This window comes from Haliotis rufescens, unplaced genomic scaffold, assembly GCF_023055435.1.
Source record: "Haliotis rufescens isolate VD_foot unplaced genomic scaffold, xgHalRufe1.0.p SCAF_5, whole genome shotgun sequence".
Taxonomy (NCBI): Eukaryota; Metazoa; Mollusca; class Gastropoda; order Lepetellida; family Haliotidae; genus Haliotis; species Haliotis rufescens.
Window position 1 is genome coordinate 13,543,560 of NW_025964223.1, and position 23,877 is coordinate 13,567,436.

The 23,877-nt window shown below is 38.9% G+C and overlaps 1 protein-coding gene across 1 annotated transcript in view; it reads left to right on the forward strand.

The window, feature by feature from the left end:
• Positions 1-22,248: 22,248 nt before the first annotated feature.
• LOC124138320 (transcription cofactor vestigial-like protein 2) overlaps positions 22,249-23,877 on the forward strand; it is a 31,769-nt gene continuing 30,140 nt past the window's right edge. The window contains exon 1 of the mRNA XM_046504911.2: positions 22,249-22,357. Within this exon, the coding sequence (XP_046360867.1) occupies positions 22,331-22,357 (27 nt within the window). The 5' untranslated portion in view covers positions 22,249-22,330. The remainder of the gene's footprint in view (positions 22,358-23,877) is intronic.

A 23,877-nucleotide genomic window follows, 5' to 3' on the forward strand; every position in this document is an offset into this window, starting at 1 on the left:
TTCTGTAGGCAAATTGGGTTGCAGGCAGAATTGGGATGTAGGCAGAATTGGATGTAGGCAAATGGGAATGCAGGCAGAATTGGATGTAGGCAAATTGGGATGTAGGCAGAATTTGATGTAGGCAAATGGGAATGTAGGCAGAATTGGATGTAGGCAAATTGGGATGTAGGCAGAATTGGGATGTAGGCAAATGGGAATGTAGGCAGAATTGGATGTAGGCCAATTGGGATGTAGGCAGAATTGGATGTAGGCAAATGGGAATGTAGGCAGAATTGGATGTAGGCAAATTGGGTTGCAGGCAGAATTGGGATGTAGGCAGAATTTGATGTAGGCAAATGGGAATGTAGGCAGAATTGGATGTAGGCAAATTGGGTTGCAGGCAGAATTGGGATGTAGGCAGAATTGGATGTAGGCAAATGGGAATGTAGGCAGAATTGGATGTAGGCAAATTGGGATGTAGGCAGAATTGGATGTAGGCAAATGGGAATGTAGGCAGAATTGGATGTAGGCAGAATTGGGATGTAGGCAGAATTGGGATGTAGGCAGAATTGGATGTAGGCAGAATTGGGATGTAGGCAGAATTGGATGTAGGCACAATGGGATTGAACCGGATTATTGACAGGGTGCTGTGATGTAGCTGGAATACTGCTGACAAAGAAACAAAGACAAATTGATGACAAACATCACAAAACCTGTATGTTGCAGAAATTACTCACCATAATCACAGAAGGCAGATTTGTCTTGAAATTATTTTAATACTTACCTCCAATCTGAATCTTTTGACATTGAAAATGCTTTTCCAAAAGGATTTCTTTTATTAAAATTAGTTTTGACATAATTGAACCTGTGTTTGACTGATACTTGTTTTTACTGATGTAAGTTCTACTGAAGTGCATTTTGTGAAAACTCTTACTGTTGGACCAGCACATCATCTCCCAGACATCTTCACAAGTGGGGTTCAGTTTGCTCCTAAAGATTGTTGATTAACTCAAGTGGTCACATATCAGCATGACCAATCAGAAAGTTCAGGAGGACTTGTGGGTTCAGTACAGGACTCAAGTTATTCCTGCTTGTTGGGATTCAGGGCCAGTAGGTTCCAGTACATAACGCATGTAACAATCTCATTAATATCAAGTCTGTCACTCTGATATGATACCTCTGTTTGAAGGAGGTCACTGGTCAACTTTCTGATAAGCAAATTAGCACCAAGCCTCGGGTGTTCAGGCTCGCTGACTTGGTTGATCATTTCACCTGATGAAGGAGTAAGCATATACACAGAAACCTTGTGTTCCTCATAATAAAGAAGTTGACATCCATAAACTCTCTTCCTAATATGATAGATACTCATCAAACAAGGGAAAAAATCATTTTCTGTTTAAAAGTTTATTAAACGTTCTTATTTTTTTCAATGGAAATTTTCATTTTTTTAGGCTTTGTAGACTAGATTGAAAACTTTAACGTTTTGTTCAAAGGGCCTCTTGGTATACATATGTATCAGAATGTTTATATTTCTCAAAGTTTGCCAATAAAATTAATTTTCATTCCTGCCGAGATTTCTTTGGACAGTGTTTATTTATTATCCCCCAGCATATGCTATTGTTGATCTGTAATAGTCTGGAGAGCAGAGCTCACAATCCATTCAATATTTCTTTACAATCCATCTTACCATATTGATAAAATAGTGCCTTTGATATTAGGGATTTTTCCTTATCTTTACATTTTTGGAAATTTCATGAATCAAATTTGAACATGGCTGAACCGATGTAGCTCTGAAAGTTATTCATTCTGTCATCATTAACATCAAATCATCCCTGACAACATTTGTTTGTTTGTTGTATTTTCCTTGGTATATATTTGAGAAAAAAATTAGGAAATTAATTAAACCTGGCATTTGACATTTTAGATCCTTTTTGCCACTTTCTTTGAAACCATTCAACATATTTTCATGAATGAATCAAGAAGGATATATCATCTCCTGATAACTCACATGCTTTTCGTGGAGAGGACCAATCCATCTTGTCCACAACTACATCACAACATTGGCTGTGGTATGTGCTTTCACTGTTATACATTTCATTACATCCGTGCTGCCAACTTCGTTAATGTTCAACCGTCTTAAACACAATGATCATGATTCTATTTACACAAGAGAGCAAAGTCTTGTAGTTTTTGTGTAGACTCTAAATTGTGGTTGTACTCTAGATTGTGTTTGTACTCTAGGTTGTGGTTGTACTAGATCTCTATGATTTCATGATGTATTTTGACCCTTAATTGTTTAACTTTATTTCAGTTTTATTTCATGTTGTTATGAGGCCAATGTTTCTGTCAAACATAATCATTACAAATTCAATAAATATGTTCGTGTTATCACATTGGAATGATGTTATTTCTATGTTAGATTTTCTATTTTTTCCTTGGAATGAGTTAATGGGACTTTTACGAACGCTTTGCTGGCGTTTCATCACCCTGTGCTTTTTCTGTCGTCGTATTTAAAGCACTTGTGGGAATAGACCGTGTGACGATTGTTGGTACGAAAGGTCTTGGTACTTCATGTTTGGCGTGAGAGGCAACTATAATGAGGTCGGTTGTGACAATGGCTCTCCGTCGTGGATAGGATAGATCACCGTACACGCAGGTTTACGTTAGACTAACATTTAGTCTCTGAAATCTTATATTACACAATATCCTTCTTGACTCTAAAAATAAAAACATATTCCCTATGCTGATTTCAGATAGAGCTAGCTTGAGCTGGCTAGACTTGCTTTTGTATGCATTTCTAGAATTTTTTTCATAAAATAAATATATTCCCCGGTCATGGTGCAGGACTCGGGTTTACGTGTGTCATCAGGGGACACTGCCCCGTAGCGAACACTGCTGAGGTCTCCTAGGCTCTGAAACATCCAACGTCGACGGTATAAGATAAGATAATATTTATTTCATAAATAATTCCATTACGGAACAGATGCAATCTTTTAAATGACAAAACATTATGAAGTCCAACTCAAACCGTATGCATGCAGTAGTACCCAGCGTGGAGTGGTTTTCACCGGTAACCTCGAGAATAGCTGTATAGAAGAAGAAGAAGAAGAAGAAGAAGAAGAAGAATATTTATTGTACAAAACACCCACAGGGGGCAGGGTACAAAACATGAACATGACTAATTAAAACATTGACATACAAAACAGAATACAAATATTGCTATGATTATAATGTTAGGGAGGATATGCAGATTTTCTTTGCCTGAACATTTTGTGAATGAAATTAGATATAATTTTTGCAAAGGGCTCTGGTGGTAAGGATAAGTAAGGATAAGATGTATGGATGAACAACTTCTTTATTACAATTAAGAGCGACGTTTCGGTGTAGGTTCAAACACCGTTATCAAGTGTGGATTTAATAGTATTTTTAGCGATAGTAGATGCATAGCAAAACCGGGTGATGAATTTAGTTCCCCTATCAGATCTTTGTAGAGAGGGCATCGCAACAGGAAGTGTTCCTCATCTTCTGTTTCATCAAAATCACAGAAGGCACATAATCTTTCTTCTGTTGGAGTGTTAAAGTATCTTCCTCTCTCAATTTGAAGGTCGTGAGCACTGAGTCTTAGCCTTGTATATGTCCCAGGGTGCGAGTCTGACGGACATTGAAACGTAATAAATATTTCAGAATCAGACTTGTTTGCACTCTATCTTAGTGAAAAAGAACATTCGCTGTAAACCACTAATTTCTTTGCCTGAATATGTCAAAGTAGACACAAGTGATGGATAACGACTTCTTAATTTACTGTAAAGGCGACGCTTCGGTATAGATCCTTTTACCGTTGTCAAGCAAGCCTGGATATGTGGCGGTGCTACCACAAAGAAAGCGTTCTGTGAACGACATATAACAGGCCCTGAGACCACGCACCGGTCCGGTACAGCTTTCTCGAAAAGGAGGGGCGCGTTTAGTGAATTGGCAATTTGTGGCAATTTGTTGAAAGTAATAATTGTGTTGTAATACGGTTACAGTTAGTACACACGACCACCTACTCTCTCTCCCCTCTCTCTTTCTCTCCCTTCTCTTTCTCTCCCCTCTTTTTCTCTCCCCACTCTCTCCCTCTATTTCTCTCCTCTCTCTCTCTCTTTCTCTCCCTCCCTCTCTCTTTCTCCCTTTCTCTCTCCCCTCTCTTTCTCTCTCTCTCTCTCTCCCCCTCTATCTCTCTTGTATTTAGTGTTGAAGTAGTTTATATAACATGAAATCATATTTCAATCGACTGAAATACTAAACTGACACAATGATAACTTTCACACTACAAAAAATTGTAAGAAAATGTATTTTACATATATTGGCGCTGCACACTAGAAGTAATATTCCACACTCATTTGTCAGTATAATTCTTGTATAGGTTTCACAAAACAGGTGATGTGTAAAGAAATGGTTTACGTCTTCGAATCTTTTCCCGTCACTGACTGACACACCATGCTAAGCTATGATATGTACTGTTTAGAGGAACTTCAACCCCAAGTAACTCTTCAAATTAGATACCTTTTTATAAACGTAAAACATTCAAGCTCCAATATATCCATGCATTTGTCTAACAGGTTGACAGCCATTCTATCAAGATAACAGTCATGATGGTAGTTACAGAAATGTTGTGATTATTTTCCTCTCGTTCCATTATCGTTAATACCCCTGTGCAGCACCATAGCTCTTTCAGCCGCGGCCCAATTTCCATTCCATTTAACAATAGAAATACACCTCTCACAATCACCGCTCAAACAACGAGTCGTCGACCAGTAAAATGATCTTTCCGACGGACAATATAAACAACTAAACATTTATCAGCCTCACCAATTATCTGGAAACGGTAACAACTCAATCTGGTTCTCTCAAATTAGACCACGTTGCTCTACCAGAGCATAACCAACAATTACATCTTTTTTCTAATTTGCAAACCTCAATGTCATTACCTTTTCCCGGAAACTAAAACAATTTCACCGGGGCAATTATACTACTGGTGCGCGGGTAAACAGAAATAAATCTTCTCGTTACATAAACTTTCAGGAACCATCTTCCTAGGCCGAGCACACTGGGTGTTTTATTTTCATTCAAGACCTTGTTAGCGTGTAGCAACTGCGGCGAACTACACATGCAAAGCCCGAGGGAGATTTGTGAAATAAACCAGAGTTGGTTGTCAATCAAGCGAGCGATTTCCCGTTTCTCTCAGAGGCTGGAGAAGGTACTAGCGGTACTCTCCTGACTTGCTGTTGTATTTGTAACCGTCTCACATGAAACTGTAAATATAATCTATGTGTATGAGACACGCATAACCCTTTATTGAAGTTACAGTAAACTACGTTTATAACGATCACGCTTATAACGAACTGACGGATATAACGAACTTATTTTTTAGTCCCGGCCATTTCTTGTATATATGCTGTATATACACTTATAACGAACTACGGTTATTACGAACTAAATTTAGTGGTCGCTTTGAGTTCGTTATAACCGTAGTTTACTGTATGTTATGGTGTCGACTCTTGTCTAAAATGTACATGTTGTGTTTTGCTGTAAATATAACACTCATACGAAGCTCAAGAACAAGTTCTACACGTGAAGATCCAGGGTAGAATAGGTCTTCTGCAACCCATGCCATAAAAGGCGACTATGCTTGTCGTAAGAGGCGATTAACGGGATCAGGTGGTCAGGCTCGCTGACTTGGTCGGTCTCTGTTCTCGAACCTGGAATAGTGTTTGAAGCTGGCAGGATTTGGTGTTTTTTTCAGACAGGCATCCAACCCGCACTTGACATATAGGTGAGACGCATGTCGGGTCGTAAAAGGCGTCGAATCGCCCTAGGGACAACCAGCCTTCTAAAAGTTGCCCTCTGCCGAAACTTTCCGAACGAAGCAAGCCTGTCTTGTTTATCAACAACAAGGACGGGAATTCTGATATACTCACTTCCGATGTCTGTCTCTACAATCAGTCCACTACAGCGCTCGACATTTTACCAGCGCTTCAAATATGTGCTGCCACGAACAATCACTTATCATTTATCCTTACAACACTCTCTACTGCAACATAACAGACGCCACATCCATGCGTTACCGCTGTTGCGACAACAGGCGGAACAACACACATTTAGTGAGTTTTCCATGACGTTAGCATATGTATTCTCACGCATTTGCCAAATCAGATTGGTATAATAATGTTTGCCATTAATGGCGTGACCCTTTGGGATGGTGGCCACCCAGAAAACCGAAGCCACCAAACTTGCTAGCTGATGAAACTGACTTTGCCTTCATCCTCGCTGGAGACAGTAGATATTTCCACCGTCTTGACTGTTATTTAAGCTTTGGCTCACGATATATTCTTTTGACACATTCCCCGACATGGTTTGGAGTCCGGGTCTAATGACACGACGCTACAAATAACAGTCCAATCGAAGGTTTCTTGAAACAATATATCGACTCAAATACACATTTACGAGCGTTCCTCATCTTAATACAGTCCTAAGGAAAATAAACAGTCTTATTAGATTAGATATATATCGTGGGTTCGTTCGTATATAGGTATGTGTCGAACTCGCCATCGGGAGAGACAGTTTGGTTGGTTGTTGATTTCAAGATCATGAGCGAGATATATTCTGTGCTAAGTGGTGATAAGAGGGGTGAACTGATGAAGACACTACCGAAATGAAGCTGTGGTTGGGAATGGATCCAGATTATTTATCATATCAGAATGGAGACATAATACTCTGGATAATCGAGGATGATGAAGACTTGGTGCCCACGACCACAGACCAAAAGTACTTATTTAAGTCCCCGTGAAGATTCGGGGTAGAATAGGTCTTCAGCAACCCATGCTTGCCGTAAAAGGCGACTAACGGGATCGGGTGGTCAGGGTCGCTAACTTTGTTGATGCATGGCATCGTATCCCAATTGCGTGGATCGATGCTCATGATGTCAATAATTGGATTGTCTGGTCCAGACTCGATTATTTACAAACCGCCGTCATATGGCTGGAATATTGCTGATTGCGGCGTTAAACAACAAACACACAAAACTGTGTATCTGTGCCGCGACACACAGATTGAGGTCCCCGAAGGAAAGCTTGTGCACATGGCTTTCGAGATTATGTCTTACACAGCAGATCCACCTTCAGTTTATTACATACAAGGAGCCCCACCATGAGTTTTTCTATCACGATTTATTCAACCCGAGAATCCCTAAACAGATATTCCCAAGAGAAACGGAATCAAAACCAATAACTATACAAGCTAATCTCAGAATCAACATGACTCGAATTATAATAATCGTTACAAAATAAAGAGCTTTTGACAGACAATTCCAAAGAAACGATTTCATCCCTGACAAAACATGACTTTTCAGGAGTATCTGTCTGTGTTCATAGCCCCCTGTCAACACGGGTTTGTGGCGTGGCGAAGCGAAGCCCAGTTTACCCTGTGTGTTAAGATGGTGCGATACGGCTTGCAGCTATCACTTCAGTTTACTCTCGCCGTACGAGACGGACGTGTGTGTGTTGTGTGAAGACGGATGATACTGGGACGTGTGTACAGATAATAACTGGTGTTGGTAGCTCAGGGAATTATCATGGTCTGGTCCGGTTTGTTAGATTTTGGTGGGAAAACATTTGTTTTTGTGAGAAATCGTTATGTTGCATCTCCCCGAGGCAAGGGAGTTAACTGACTATAAAAGTTCACTTTCCACCATTGTCGAATTAGGCTGGAATTTCTGGGCTCGTTTTTAGCGCCACCAGTGGCTATTACAACTTACGTACCTTCTTTGTTCCTCCTATTGACCAATCAGATTCCACATCTCATATCACTTGCATTTGCTTCAAATAAAATGGCGTCGCCCAGTGAAGACGATCTGATCGATAATCAAGATCTATATTGTAATAAAATTGGTCTTACATCGCTTCAAATCACGGGAGCACCTTGATTTAACACATGAACAGATTTCGAAAATATCTTTTGACGCGAAGTTGTTGGTTTACATGCTTTGCAAATCCTGCAATCGACCGAAATCTGCACGTGAGTTTACGAACAGGATGTCGACTTCGTTACGCGATTTTGATTGGATTATGCATAGACTCGTTACACCAGTCAAAATATAACGCCATAATTCCAGCCAAATTCGGCAAGGGTTAAAACTGGACTTTTACAGTCAGTTAACTCCCCTGCCTCAGGAAGATGTTATATTATGTATGGTATTGCATCGTTCCGACTCTGTTATTTACGGGCCTTCATGAAATGTATTGTGGTTTTCTGAGGGTACAATAATGTACTCACTGACCCCGCCAGCCTGAATCATCACAACGCGATACTTCAGTATATCTTTAACTTCATTACTTGTATCGATGTAACTTATTGCTCCTCATATATTCATTATGTGAGTCGAAGTCGAAGTCGAAGTCGAATGACCCGCCCCCGTGGCGTAGTGGATGGAGCGTCTGCCCGGAGAACGGAAGGTTGGTGGTTCAATACCTGGTCGCGCCATACCAAAATATGTTAAAAGATGGTGCTTGTTACCCTGCTTTGCGCTCGACATTAAGGGGCTAGAAACAATGAGTTAGTGTACTGTGTCTGAGTGGTGTATGGACGTTAAACAGCAGCACTGTATCTGCAATAGAGAAATCTTGAGAATTCTAAGTCAAGTGATTTCCCCGATGTTATGGTTGATATATAATTTCTCAATAATCAACTGCAACAATAATGGTTACTGGTGGGCTAGTACTATAAAACCTGCATACGTCCGGTCTAGCACTTTCAGCCACGCACACGTGCATGAACGTTGCTATGTAATCGAAATAATCTTCAAAGTGACGTTAAACCTCCGTTCCCCTCACCCCATGTGTTGTTGCGTGGTGATCCCATAAGTATAAAAAATATCCAATATAAGCACCCCGCTTTTCTCAATGTCTGGACGACTCAATATATCCTCTATTGTCCTAAAACTCCGAGATAACGAAGTTACACAAAACCTAATTTATAAATTCCAAATCTTAAGACACCACGGAAATGTTGTTGAGAGGAAGCACTCTGAACTAAGTCATCACATAAGTTTTACCACAAAAACGTCTGGGTAAATTTAAATAGTGTTGATGTAACACGCAACATGCTTACAGTCCATATCAATGTGAATACCGTAAACAATGTTATTTTGGTTGTTTGTTGTTTAATTCAACACTGGGGGCACGGGTGGCCCAGTCGTCTAAGGCGCCGCGATTCGCTGTGCAGAATTGCGTCCCTTGGGCACGCCAGAAACCTATGATTGTGGGTTCGAATCCCGGTTCGCCCCGATTATGTTTCTAGGTTTGTCAGCACCATACCCGTGCTCGTGGGTTTCACCGAAGTGGTAAACGTCTGAGACCTGCATCACTTCGGGCTTTCCTCCCACATTAAACTAACACGCCGTGATATAACTGGAATAATGTTAAAAGCGGCGCCAAACCCAACTCACTCACTCACTCACTTAACTCAACACTACTTCACCTATATAACGGCGGGCTGTAAGGAATTGAGTGTGGACCAGACAATCCAGTGATTCACATCACGAGCATCGATCCACACAATTGGTATTCGGTGACATGCATCAACGTAGTCAACGAGCCTGACCACCCGATTCCGTTAGTGACCTCTTAAGACCTATTCTAACCCGGATCTTCACGGGTATGTAAATAATGCACGAGCATCCGTTTCCGACCAGCCTGCCAATCATACTTGACCAACCCGCCCCAGGTCTTGCAGTGTCATGCTCCTCTCGTAGTTTTGTGAATGGGATAATTGCTTCTAGCTGACCCTACGATACCCTCTAAGAAGTAAGTTTTGCTATCAGGTCACGGTAAGGTATAACCCGTCACGTTCACATTCTAAGGCTCTTGTAATAATTCCCCCGTGAAGCTACGAGTAGAATAGGTCTGCAGTACCTGCTTGTATGTGGCGCCTAGCGGGATCGGGTGGTCAGGCTCGCTGACTTGCTTGATGCATGTCATCTTATCCAGGGCGGTCGGGTAGCATAGTGGTTAAAGCGTTCGCGCGTCACGCCGAAGACCCGGGTTCGATTCCCGACATGGGTACAATGCGTGAAGCCAATTTCTGGTGTCCCTCGCCGTAATGTTGCTGGAATATTGCTAATAGCGGCGTAAAACCATACTCACTCACTCACTCATCCTATCCCACTTTCGTTGATCGATGCTCATGATATAAATCATTGGATTGTCTGGTTCTGTACTCGATTATTTACAGACCGCCGTCATAGAGCTGGAATAAAGCTGAGTGCAGCATTAAACAACAAACAAACAAACACAGTCTTGCAATAAGCGAGTGCGTATGTTGCACAGCGTGTCAGTGCAAATGCGGGAGCAAAGCTCCAAATTATTTTCGACCTGTTCTATAAGTCAAAGAGCAAAGTTATAACAAAGCAAGGATCGGGGATTTGGGCCTTCAGCGAGTTCTTCCAGCGACCGCATTTGTCGAAAACGATGCACTCCAAATTCTTCAGCAATGGTCTCCCAAACTGGTATCGGTAAGGAAGTTCATTCATAAGTCTCATTCATTCACGATCCAGACTTGCCGCCAGGGAAAATCTTCTTCCGATTGCCCACTTGAGCCAGTCTGGGTGTCAACAAGTATGCCCGTGGGGCCAGGAACGTGCAGGGCAGGAAACACGCGTCTAGAGTTGCCTCCCTTTCGAGAAGCAACACCTGTTGTTTTTAGGGGTAAACAACCTATTTCACTCTCCTGCCCAATGAAATATGTCTTTTCGTACTTTTGTTTTAGTCTTAAGTACACGCCGTTCTTACCGGGAGGCAGTGGTAATTTGGAACAAAACTTCAGCAGACATAAAACCCAAGACACTGTGGTCCGATAAGGTAGAGGTGTTTTTAAGTAGCACATTAATTTATTGGTTCACCTTTGTTCTCAACATATACTGTTATATATTGATGGAACATGCTTGGAAAATAGGTTTTATGTGAAGAATGGGCTTCTCACGGTGTGGAGTGGGGCATCGAACCTAAGCGAGACGAGCTAACGAGGTACCCACCAGGCCATCCAACCACGTAAATGAGGATATAGTTGTAAAAACGTCTTCATTTAATATTGCTGACGGCTCCAAACAACCTTGCTTTTATGAGGTGTGAACCTAATATTAAACGTCAACGCCAGAGAAAAACCAGTCTCGATTATCCGCCGAAACAGATTCAATTGTGCATAAAAGGAAAATAAAGGTGAAAATGATATGAATAGATCACTGAAAATCAGTGATGGCACCAGGTGTTCACGAAATGGGTAAAAATGTCCGTCCTGCCCTGTCGGTGGTACCCGACACTCACACAATTCGCATAAAAAAGGAAAACACGTTCTCTAATGCCATCGTAATTATTAATATTATCCCGTAAAACATAATCTAAATCCACTATCTGGTCGTATTCTGCAGTGTTCGGATAACAAGGTGTTTGAAAAAACGGTTGTATAGTAGACAATAAAGTTAGATGGGAAATGTTGATTTATGTGTGATATGAAGATGCTGAATTCGGCGTAATAACGAACGAATCCAATGGCAGGCAGATGGCCAGTGTACGCTTCAAGTGCCATCTTTTGCTGAATACAGGGGATGTCTAGAACCGTGCCAATATAGCCAGTTAATGTCCGGATTCTGAGGAATTGGTTAGTTTCCGGTCAGACGGTCAAAACAGGTTTCTCATTGTCCACTCCTGTTCTTCTACTTCTGCCATCTACAGACGTGGCTACGAAACGTTTTAGTGTACACAACTCACTTTGACTATTATCCCTTGACATAGCTAAACCTTGACTTACAAGTGCCCCGAATTGTATGGAAACAACCTTGACTTACCAGAGCACTTAAATGTAACCAGACCTTGACCTACCAGAGCACTTAAATGTAACCAGACATTGACTTACCAGAGCACTTAAATGTAACCAGACCTTGACCTACCAGAGCCCTTAAATGTAACCAGACCTTGACTTACCAGAGCACTTAAATGTAACCAGACCTTGACTTACCAGAGCCCTTAAATGTAACCAGACCTTGACTTACCAGAGCACTTAAATGTAACCAGACCTTGACTTACTAGAGCACTTACATGTAACCAGACCTTGACTTACTAGAGCCCTCAAATGTAACCAGACCTTGACTTACCAGAGCACTTAGATGTAACCAGACCTGACTTACTAGAGCACTTACATGTAACCAGACCTTGACGTACTAGAGCACTTAAATGTAACTAAACTTTGACTTACTGGAGCACTTAAATGTAACTTAACCTTGACGTACTAGAGCACTTAAATGTACATTAACCTTGACTTACTGGAACCCTTAAATGTAACTAAACCTTGACTCACTAGAGCACTTAAATGTAACTCGACATTGTCTTACTAGAGCCCTTAGATGTAACCAGACCTTGACTTACTAGAGCCCTTAAATGTAGCTGGACCTTGAACTGCTGGAGGAATTAAATGTAGCTATACCTTGACTTATTAGAGCCCTTTAATGTAACTAAATCTTGACTTAATGGAGCCCTTAAATGTAACTAGACCTTGGCCTATTGCTAGAATCATGCATTTTAAGCCCATAGAAACTACATTTTGAATGTAAAGTCCTCACGTACATGATTCCTGACTAACTATCCGCAACTAGCATCCATGTTCGTAGCTAAACCATAACGAACTAGCATCTATGTTCTTAGCTAAACCATAACGAACTAGCATCCATGTACGTAGCTAAACCATAACAAACTGGCATCAATTGTCTTGGCTAAACCATAACGAACTAGCAGCCACGTTCTAAGCTAAACCACAACGAACTAGCACCAGGTAGGTTGCTAAACCATAACGAACTAACATCCATGTACGTAGCTTAACCAGAACGAGCTAGCATATATGTACGTAGCTAATCCTTGACGGACTAGCACCCATGTACGTAGCTAAACCATAACGAACTAGCATCCATGTACGTAGCTAAACCATAACGAATTAACATCCATGTGCGTAGCTAAACCATGACGAACTAGCATTCATGTACGCAGCTAAACCATAACGAACTAGCATCCATGTACGTAGCTAAACCATAACGAACTAGCATCCATGTACGTAGCTAAACCATAACGACTAGCATCCATGTACATAGCTAAATCATAACGAACTAGCATCCATATACGTAGCTATAAACCATAGCGAACTAGCATCCATGTACGTAGCTAAACCATAGCGAACTAGCATCCGTGTACGTACCCAAACCTGACGGACTAGCATCCATGTACGTAGCTAAACCATAACGAACTAACATATATGTACGTAGCTAAACCATAACGAACTAGCATCCATGTACGTAGCTATACCATAACGAACTAGCATCCATGTACGTAGCCAAACCTGACGGACTAGCATCCATGTACGTAGCTAAACCATAACGAACTAATATCGTAACAAAACAGTTTTGCACTGAGATGATCTTTGACAAAGATGAATTTATGCTCATACATACTTTGACTGCCTCAATAATCTGAAATAAAGAAAATTATATGAATATGAAAATAAATTCAATTTTCAGAAGTACAAACAGGTGACCATAAGCACACAAAAAAACAGGGGAAAAAAATTAAACTGTTAACAAAACTTTCTACACTCTCAGCCCCATTCGTATTTGTACGCTTACAACTTCAGAGTTCAATTTGAAGAATAAATGATTTAACATAATCTCAAATCACATAAAACAGTGATCTAAACGTAAAAAGAGCTAAAATGTGATTCTATCCATCTGCATTTAGTTCCTACTTCCCAAAGCGCCAGTGTCAGTGTTACAAGCTGGTGCCACATGCCAGGACTTAATGGTTAGCCAGGACGCTCGAGCCATGCTACTCCAGCTGGCGGTCTTGTCGTTAATAAGGACATATTGTATACCGAAGGACATCCGACACAAATACTTTCTTTATGGGTGACATAAACTACATAATGTTCTACAGTGAAATGTTGAAACATGTTAATGCTTTAGAATGAAGTTTCTGAGTTTATGCAAGGAATACGAACTCAAACTGTGATTTTAAGTATATTAAACACCTAATACGATATTTTACTCTAAATAAATATCATTCGGTATCTATTTAAACATTTTTAGCATCGTAAATGTGAATTTGGTTTAAATATAAACGGTGAGGTGAGGTGAAATGGGGATTAACGTTGCGTCCAAGATTATTGCACTTATATGGCGACGTGCATGCACGTATGTGTGTGTGTGTGTGTGTGTGTGTGTGTGTGTGTGTGTGTGTGTGTGTGTGTGTGTGTGTGTGTGTGTGTGTGTGTGTGTGTGTGTGTGTGTGTGTGTGTGTGTGTGTGTGTGTGTGTGTGTGTGGCTGCTTGTACTAGTCCGGACTAATGCCGATTTATAGTGCCAGCCCACTGAGATACAATGCCGCAGTTTAATATGAATACCCCACTCAGACACAGTATACTGACTCCGAGCCGACCAGTCCTTGTTTTAGCCCCTTAATGCCGAGCACCAGACAGGGTAACAACAAGTACCAGCTTTTAACGTCTTTTGGTATGACGCGGCCGGGGATCGAACCACTAGACCACGGCCGGGGATCGAACCACTAGACCACGGAGGCGGTCTTAAATATAAACGTCAACGCCAGAGAAATATTAGTCTCTATATCTGCCGAAACAGATTCCATAGGGTGTAAAAAGCGAAACAGGGATGGAAATGATATGAATGGATCATTGAAAAACACCGATAACACTAGGACAGTTTAAGGAGTCGCGAAAAGAGTAATTATGTTTTACCATACACCTTGCATTTAAAAGAATTATGTGTACAAGGTTAGTAACTTTTCAAATATGAGGGCATCACTATTAATATGTTTCCTTTTGAATATGTGTGATCAATCCTAATTCAAAGACCGCCTCCGTGGTCTAGTGGTAGAGCGTCCGCCCGGAGAGCATTCGGGTTCGATCCCCGGCCGCGTCATACCAAAAGACGTTAAAAGATAGTACTTGTTGTTACCCTATCTGGGACTGGCCGGCTCGGAGTCAGTATTTTGTGTCTGAGTGGGGTATTCATGTTAAACTGGGGCATGGTATCTCAGTGAGCTAGCACTATAAATCGGCATCAGTCCGGACTAGTACAAGCAGCCACACACAGAGATACAAGTGCGATAAACTTGGACGCGACGTTAAACCCCACTTCACCTCACCTCACTCAAAACGTGTATAGTGTAGGTATAAACATTTGTACTGAAGTCATATCTAAGAAAATACCTAAGGTAATTTCAGGCAGCATCACACAGGAATCAGGCCTATTTAAGATTCAACATTCATGCAATACTTTCTTCTTGCCATACGCTAGTTATTTATTTACAAGTAATTGAAAAGTGTTCTTTTCTTGTGGTAGAATTTCAAATCTGTTTGTTGCAGTGAATCATTCGAAGACGTGAAACGCATAACAGGACGCTTAATTTAACTGAAACGTGAACCTACATATATCTTGTTTAAAGAAGACAAATTTATTTGCAGTGTAAATACAGTTCACACGCTCACAAGCATTTTCCTACACCATAGAAGTGTTTTAAGATGTAATGAATACTATGCTGAAAACAGGTCTGGTTTTCACTGGCGTTACCACGTGAAATAAACAAGTGATATTAAGATACCTAATCCGCAGTTGCCTTCTTAATCTGTTAATCCACTTACGTGCACATCTGCAGGTTCACGAAAAAAGGAGGCACCGTGTTTACTTTTGCCACAAACGTTTCCAATTTGGTCCTTTCGGCTTTAAAACCCGGATGTCGTCTATTGAAAAGTAGAGAAATTTCCTAGCCAATTACCACATTAATGTACTTCACTTTTCTCGGATTCGCGAATCAAGTTTCATTTGAGAAGCAATTTACAAGAACGGGGCATTGCACTTGTAAGATACAAGCAAGCGTATATCAGCGCCAACCAGCCACTTGACAGACCAAACAGCAAATTGTTACACATGTTTTTCATAAAAGATACTCAGCGTTGGAAGATGTCCGCCTTTCCAAATTAAGTTGAAGGGGAGACAAAGCCTTTAACTGAAACACGCTGTCCCTACGGCGCTCAAAGGGGCATACAATTTACAGCAAACAGTACCGCAGTGCTTGGAGATCCCTATTAATTATGCGGCAGTGTCCTTTCGTTTATGGAATGTTTACATAGATATTGGGGAAAAAATGCCACAGATTTTTAGACTTCTGTATTAGCCAGTCATATTTCTGTGTTTTTACTTATATTTCTCCTTTTCAAAATGTTTGCATTTTCTTCGTTGCTGGTAGTGAGAGAGAATCAAAGAGTAATTGAAGCGGAATCTTTGAAGCATCTTGCGGCAAAAAGTTGTGAAATATTTTGTCATTTGTAAGATGAGTACTTGCAAAAAGCTGTCACGTGTTGGCAGATCTATTGAGCAAATAAGACATAAAACAAACACAGAAAGTTCAAAATTTCAGAAAATGAAGAAAATGCTTTTATCATTGGCAGAAGACACGTGCAGAACATGTTCAGATGGAAGGATATCTTCGCAGATTTTTAAAAACTGACTTTGTGAAGGTGACACGTGTCATTGTGAATAGCTACCCTTGATTTGTACACGATGCTCTCGCTGACGTATTCCACTGCAGAAAACCTAGGGTTGAACCATGAGACTGATTCTTACCTGCGCTTGGACTACTCAAACGATTATATAAATTTGTTCCATGCACCGAATGCGCTTTTTCATGAGTAAATGCATATGTATTTTTAAAATGTGTTATTACACAATTTTTTCAGCCATGAAAACACATTATGAGTAAGAATGTGTTGTATTCATGGAATTAATCCCGCTGCATATAAGTCTTTACTTTTTATAACACACGAACCGCTTTTCTTTGATGTTTAATCAACAGCGTTATCGACTGTGTAGTGGCTGAAAGAGATGTATAAAATGCTTTGAACAGCTTAATATTGCTAAACAGACCGATGTATAAACTTCACAAATTAAATTATTCTGATGGCATCACTTATAACGAGACACCATTTACTTTTGTCGAATCAACCATTCGGTCAACGCCTTCCCCGCATGCATCAGGCGCGGAACTGTTACGTCATCATCTATAACCTTGTAACGTCTCGCAAGTCGGATGGAAACCCACAATCTGACCCAGCCGCTGTTTAATGAAATCGACTTGTTTCAACAAGAAAAAACAAGGGTAAATAAAAACGCTTAGAGAACAATTGGAGGACGAGTGTTTTGGTGGCTGTCGAGTTATTTCTTTTCATGGTTTTTCCGCGAAGGTCTGACCCCCAGAGAGTTAAGGGCGGGCTCCCCCCTCGACGTCATCTAACGTCAAAATCAAGACAAGATGTGGAACAATAGGATGGCAGGATAAGCTATTGAGTGAGATGATCATTAAACATTGCCACATGTTTACCTCTCTCTGAATGTTTACCTGCATGACTAGCGCACACGAAAACAATAGTACGGGGCAGAGGTGATCGCCTTGCCCTACCCCGCGCTCTCAACGTACAGAGCGCCACGGCAAGATGGCGGCGGTCTGTCGTGCTCATCAAAGGCGTGCTTTAAGTGCTTCCAATATCACTCTTCCTCTTCCCCTTTGCTCTGCTCGAGCCTCCTTCCACAGAAAACACAAGACAGCCATTGTATCCCCCTCAATCGAGTTTCCAAAATACACACTCACTTTAAACAAGAGAAATGAAGTAACACTTTTTGGCGGTTTGCTCTCACGTCGAGGGCATAATTTTACTCCGATGTGTCTGTCTAGCGTGTTATTTGAGAGATTTGTATCTAATTCTCTAGCACCTGTGGGTAGGGTTCTTTTAGTTTCGCAGTCTGTCAATAATCAGGGAGGGGATCCCTATTACTACACACAAAACAATACTACTTTCTCTTGACCCGCCTTGTTAGCCCCTTCCAATGCTGCAGTATTTAGAGGAATTTTCATTATTGTGTGGGGAGGGATGTATGAAACATATTTCTATATTTAAAATCCTTCTTTGGAAATATCAAGTGTATTCTCAGAGTTTTTAGAAGATTTATGTCTTTGAAATTGTTTACAAATGTTAGAGTTGTTTAGGAAAGAGGCAATATACATTAGTATTAGTACGATGCGATATTTTAGCAGACAAGCTATTTGTTAAATTATTTTAGATTGAATACGAAACATCCCATGAACATAACTGTATTATCTTCTGGGTGTTACCTTCATGTTTATAAAAGGTCAGATATTTTTTGCATATCAACGTATTATGATACTATATGTTTATGGAACAACCTTTACTTGTTAGAAATCTGTAGAATCTCGAATATCTTCATAAAGCACTTCGATATATCACGAGGATGACGTCCTGAACACTTTCGTATACCAATGACAAAACCAAGTATTGATGACGAGCATTGGTAATGTCAGCTGGATGAACAATGCTTTCTCCAAATGATAATATTATTGATTTTGTATCCGTTTTAATTATTCATCAAACAAGAAATATTCCCCTTTGAGACAGATATTTCCTTAAGGAATATTTGCAATTTAGAAACATCCTTCAAAGCTTTCCTCGGGATAGACAACATAGACAAGATAAACTTGTGGTATTGTAGCAAAAGACACAATTCTGATTTTATGATACCGTGGAGTCGTATAACAAATAGGAGAGATGTCTTTTATTTATAAAAAAACGTTTTTGTCGCTTGTGTTTACAGTAATAAGTTGTTCTTTAAATACAGTAAATGTTGATTCTTTACTGTTAAGCTCGCTGCTTAAAAGCTGGGATTTTATAAATCTGTTGTATTTATGCTTCAATTACAACAGGTGTGGAGAAGAGAGTCTTATTTATTTCGGTATCGATAAATCTATGAAGTTTCTTTGTAATGCAATTGCACGTACTTCTCTCCGTCAGGGTAAATCACCAAAGTTGATACCAGTTTAGCCTCTCTGACTCCTCCGAGTCATTCTGTGTACAAGCCTTCATTCTGGAGATACTTACCTGGACCACATTCGTGGTAAGTTTGTTCAGAAGACCTTTTCGTGTCTTTAGTTCCTCAAAGGACAACGTTTTTTAGCGACTGAACATCTTTAACTGACTCGCCAAACACGGTTTTATTGTGACATAGACCAGTTTTTCAACAGTGCTATGAAATGAACATGTATTTCCGTTTTCACAACATGCTAGCAAATTTCACATAGCATTGGATTCTTTTAAACCCTAACGTCATACTTATCTGCAGGGAAACTCTCCACGGAATGAAAAAGTGTATTTGATACTCGTATTGACCTTTCGATCGACACTTAGTATTGTTGTGTAAACAAACAGGATGCTATGCCTTTAAATTACTGACCTAAATGTGTTTTTTTACAACGCTGCACATACGAGGTGCTTCAGATGATTTGTTTACTGACATCATTGATTTAATGTTTTTGGGTGATATGTAATTTGTGAACCAACCAAACAAACAAACAAACAAACACATATAAATAAATAAATAAATAAATAAATAAATAAATAAATAAATAAATGAAATCCATCAATCGTATTTGGGTTTTGTTCTGGAAACTACTATAATAATTAAGTGTCTGCAACATCAGGCTATTTATCAGAGCATGGCTTAAAGAACATTTGAAAGCCTGAATACTTTTATTCAGAAATAAGAACGTGATGCAATAATATTGATTCGTATTCACATTTTTACTCTGACCAAAGCAATAACGTTTTCCCTTACAGATGGTGCTATCTCGTGCTTCTTTTCCAGGCAATAACTGTTTTGGTTAGGAGGGTGGTTTAAGGTAGTATTAAAGTAAAACTTTACCCTAAAATTTGCCGCCATCCCATTTTCTAAACAGATTAACCTTGTCATTAAGAACTTTGAAAGAAATATGAAACGGCAACGCCAGAGAATAATCAATCAGTCCCGATTATCTACCGAAATAGTTTCCATTGAGCATAAAAAGCAAAATATCGGTGAAAATGATATGAATGGATCACTGAAACTTAATGATGACACCAGGAGTTCGCGAAAAGGGTAAGCTTGTCCTATGAACCCTCATCTTATCGACAATTTTTGTTTCAGGAAGCCGTTGATGTAAACTGTTTTAACGTTATCGGTTCCCTTTACAATATTTACAGTGAGTGAGTGTCTTACCAATTAGCGTCGCATCAGCAATTATTCAGTTGTGATTGCACAGTATTGGCCTTTGTTCATTCATGTTTATCTTAAAGGTTTACAATATACTTTTGGAGAAGCAAATGCTCTTCTACATTTACACAAACATTAATGAACATCGACATCACTCTGTTTCTATTCAAACTGTCTACTTTGAATTAATATATATTTCTTTCATCATGAACTCAAATTTATCTGATAAATATACCATATAATTAAAAAAACACAATTCACATTGTTACGGACTTTGCTGGTATAATCTAAAACAAAGAACTAAAAGTCAATGTACTTTTGTAACCAGGATGCGAGAAGATAATTCTGGGTTTATCATTTTAAAAAAGTGAATTGCGAACAACATTATTCATGGCATATCACGTATAACGCATCTCAAGCAACCAGGGAGGTACCTGTTCCATGTTTTCATATCAACAGACAAGAAATTGAAGCAAAGGTCAAAGGGGAAGGAATATGTAAAGTAGATGTTTCGGCGTCATTTTCACATGAACATAAAATGTGTAGGCCATTTTGTTTGAATGTGTTTCTTTACATGAACACAATTGAAACTTTTTTTTATCGATAACAACTTCTTTATTCTTTACAGTTTTAATCGTATTTCTGTAGGTAAATAAAATCAGTAAGAGTCAGCAAAAGTTTGGTTCAGTATCACTTTGTATATGTATGAAACGCGCTTTAAGTTCTAACACTGTATTTATTGTTTGATACTTTACTTAGAAGTTGACGGATGACAAAGAAGAGACAAAACTTTATTTATTTAAACTATGCAGATGAAAACATTGTGTCCCGATGTATGGATATATTTTCTAAACGATTCACTTGGTGAAAACATACTTCTAATTACCTTTTAACGAGTTGTTGTATTTATCTAATAAAATACAACGTAAATTTAACATATTGTGTCCAATGAAGCATAGATGATAGAATCTATGTAGGTAAATAAAAATAAAACCTGGATACAGCTATTTGAAAACTGGGGTGTGGGTTGAGGTGCATATAAAAAAAATGAACGGAATAGTCAAGGAAACAATTTGTTTGTTAGTCAAACAGTAATCAGTTAATCGTTATTTTGCTGGAAACATGTCACTGAATAATCTAGATATATTTTTATCGGTCAACGTGATCAGTATGTATTCAAAAATATATTAAATTATGGCGGTACACAGTCGTGCAAACCCACTCCCTTTAAGAAAAGTTTAACTCAGTGCTTCAATTATATGTTGAGTGTGACATAATTAAGTAAAATTATGTACGTATAAGGTTCGGCCGCTTTCTCTCATAGTACATGTGTAAATCTTTCATTACACTGGTAGACTGATAGTGCTATGGAAGCAATGATAAATGTATTGCTTTTCAACGAATTCCCATTTGTTGCCTCTTTAGATCATGATAAAGCGCACATTTATCATCACAGAAATCATTTTGAAGTATTTTGTGTTCAGCCAGTTTTGAGGTGTGCAAACGAATATTGACGAAGATCAGACAGAAAATTGCGTTTAACAAATTTATGACAAATTGAAAGTTTTATTAAACGGAATATTTGTGTCGCGAACTTTGTCCGCACTTACATGTATTATCATGTGCATGTTTTACCTGTGGAATCACATTGCATGTAAGAAGAAAATAAAAGAAACTTCAGTAATAATATGCGAATAAAGAATTATTAGCCTTCTTCTTCAAACATTGTTTAGTTTATTGTTTTGCGTTTTGTTCTAGATAAATAAAAAACTAAATGAATGAATGAATGAATAAATAAATAAATAAATAAATAAATAAGTAAATAAATAAATAAATAAATAAATAAATAAATAAATAAATAAATAAATAAATAAATAAATAAATAAATAAATAAATAAATAAAATCAGCATTTTCCCATATTCTGGGTGTTCCTTTATGATGTTTGCCGATATAAAAAAAAACACCTTGTACATTTCGCCTTGTTTGGCCACCATACCTTGTAAATCGCATGAGATCAAAGGGATATTTTAAGTGTGACGATATTGATTTCAGCGTTAAGAATGTGGCCGAATTTTCTTCTCACAGTAGTCCGTGGCTAACCCACGTTGCATGGACCACATGGAACACATGGAGGAGAGGGTTGACGATAGCTGGAACAAACAGGCTCGAGAATGATCGGGATTATGTATTCCATGAAGGTAAGAGGCAAGATTGTAATGGGATATCAGGAGACTGGGGGGAAGGTGGGGTTGCGTCACCCAGGGGTCGGGGTGTCTGGGGTGCAGGATGCCCGTGCTGTTCAATCCCGTATATGCCTTTGAAGGTAGTTCTGTGTCTTTGCTTAATGGAATTTGTATTGATGCTACATTTGTTTCGACGATTATGGTTTATATGATACATTGTAAAATCAACTTTTAAGGATTTTAATCCTGGGGTAGAGTTTGTGGGTATACGGGTAATGGGTGTACTTACGTTTTGATTATTATATATGAAACTAATATTTCTTTTGAATTGTGACGATAGGTAATATAATTGCATATCAGTAATGTGAATGAGGTACAAGTTTCATTTTATTGACTTTTTAAGTTTCATTTTATGCACATTTTTTTGCGAACACCCTGTATCATCAGCATTTGATGGTGATTCTTAAAGCCATGATCATGTTAACGTCGGAATTGTACAGTGGATGCTGTTTTTAGCAGATATTTCTTATGAATATGGATAGGGTTTTGTCGCTTTTATATATAGGCATGCGTATAAATATCTACGTATATAACGTGATCACATAGTTATATCATCATACCACAAGACCCAATTTCAATGTTGTTAAATACATACAAATTCTTAAGAAACTATTTGAATTGCATTAATATATGTATATTTTAAAGGTTCAAACATATAACAATGTGATATTATTTTAGTAGCAGCTCAAATAAGACTAGCAATAGTTTTATAAGTCTGCGGTGTTGTCAACCGACTATTGTTTCTCTGTGAGCAAATGAAACGACTCTGAGGTTATGCAAATACGAGTTTTCGCGCCAATCCACAAGCGTTTTCAGGCTGAATTCGAAGTGTTATTTGTGTGTGTCTGTTGTGTTAGGGACTGACAGTAGCTGACAGCTGAAGCATAGAGCATGTTCCAACTTTTGTCAATAAGATAACAAATACATTTACAACTATAAATGTGTCTGTGATTTCAATATTGTGAGATGCATAATATATGTAATTTGCATACGTGTAAATAAGAAATATTTTGATAATACTGAATTACATTTAAATCATTACACATCTAATATTCTTTGTACATTGATTGATGAAATAGTTTATTTACCTATACTTAAATAGAACAGGTTACCGTAATGCAGAATGTTTACGAATATTTCTTTATATTTGGGGTCTTTGTTTCTTAAAGCATGGTAGTAAAGCTACTAAGGGCAAGAGGCAAGCAACTATTTTTTCTCTCGAATAAGACATATTTTAATATAGACAGCTTGGTACTTTAATCACGAACCGAGTTCTTTATAGCTACTCCAATTGGATTTCTTACACTGTGTGTGTAACTCGCAGTAATTATGACATTTATGTTATGTATTTAAGTGTCATGGATACGAACTAATTAATCAACAAAGGTTCGCCATATCCAGTATCTAGATCGACAAAGGCAGGTTATGAAAGTAATGTCAATCTTGACTCCACAAGTTGAAAGAATGTATTTTTC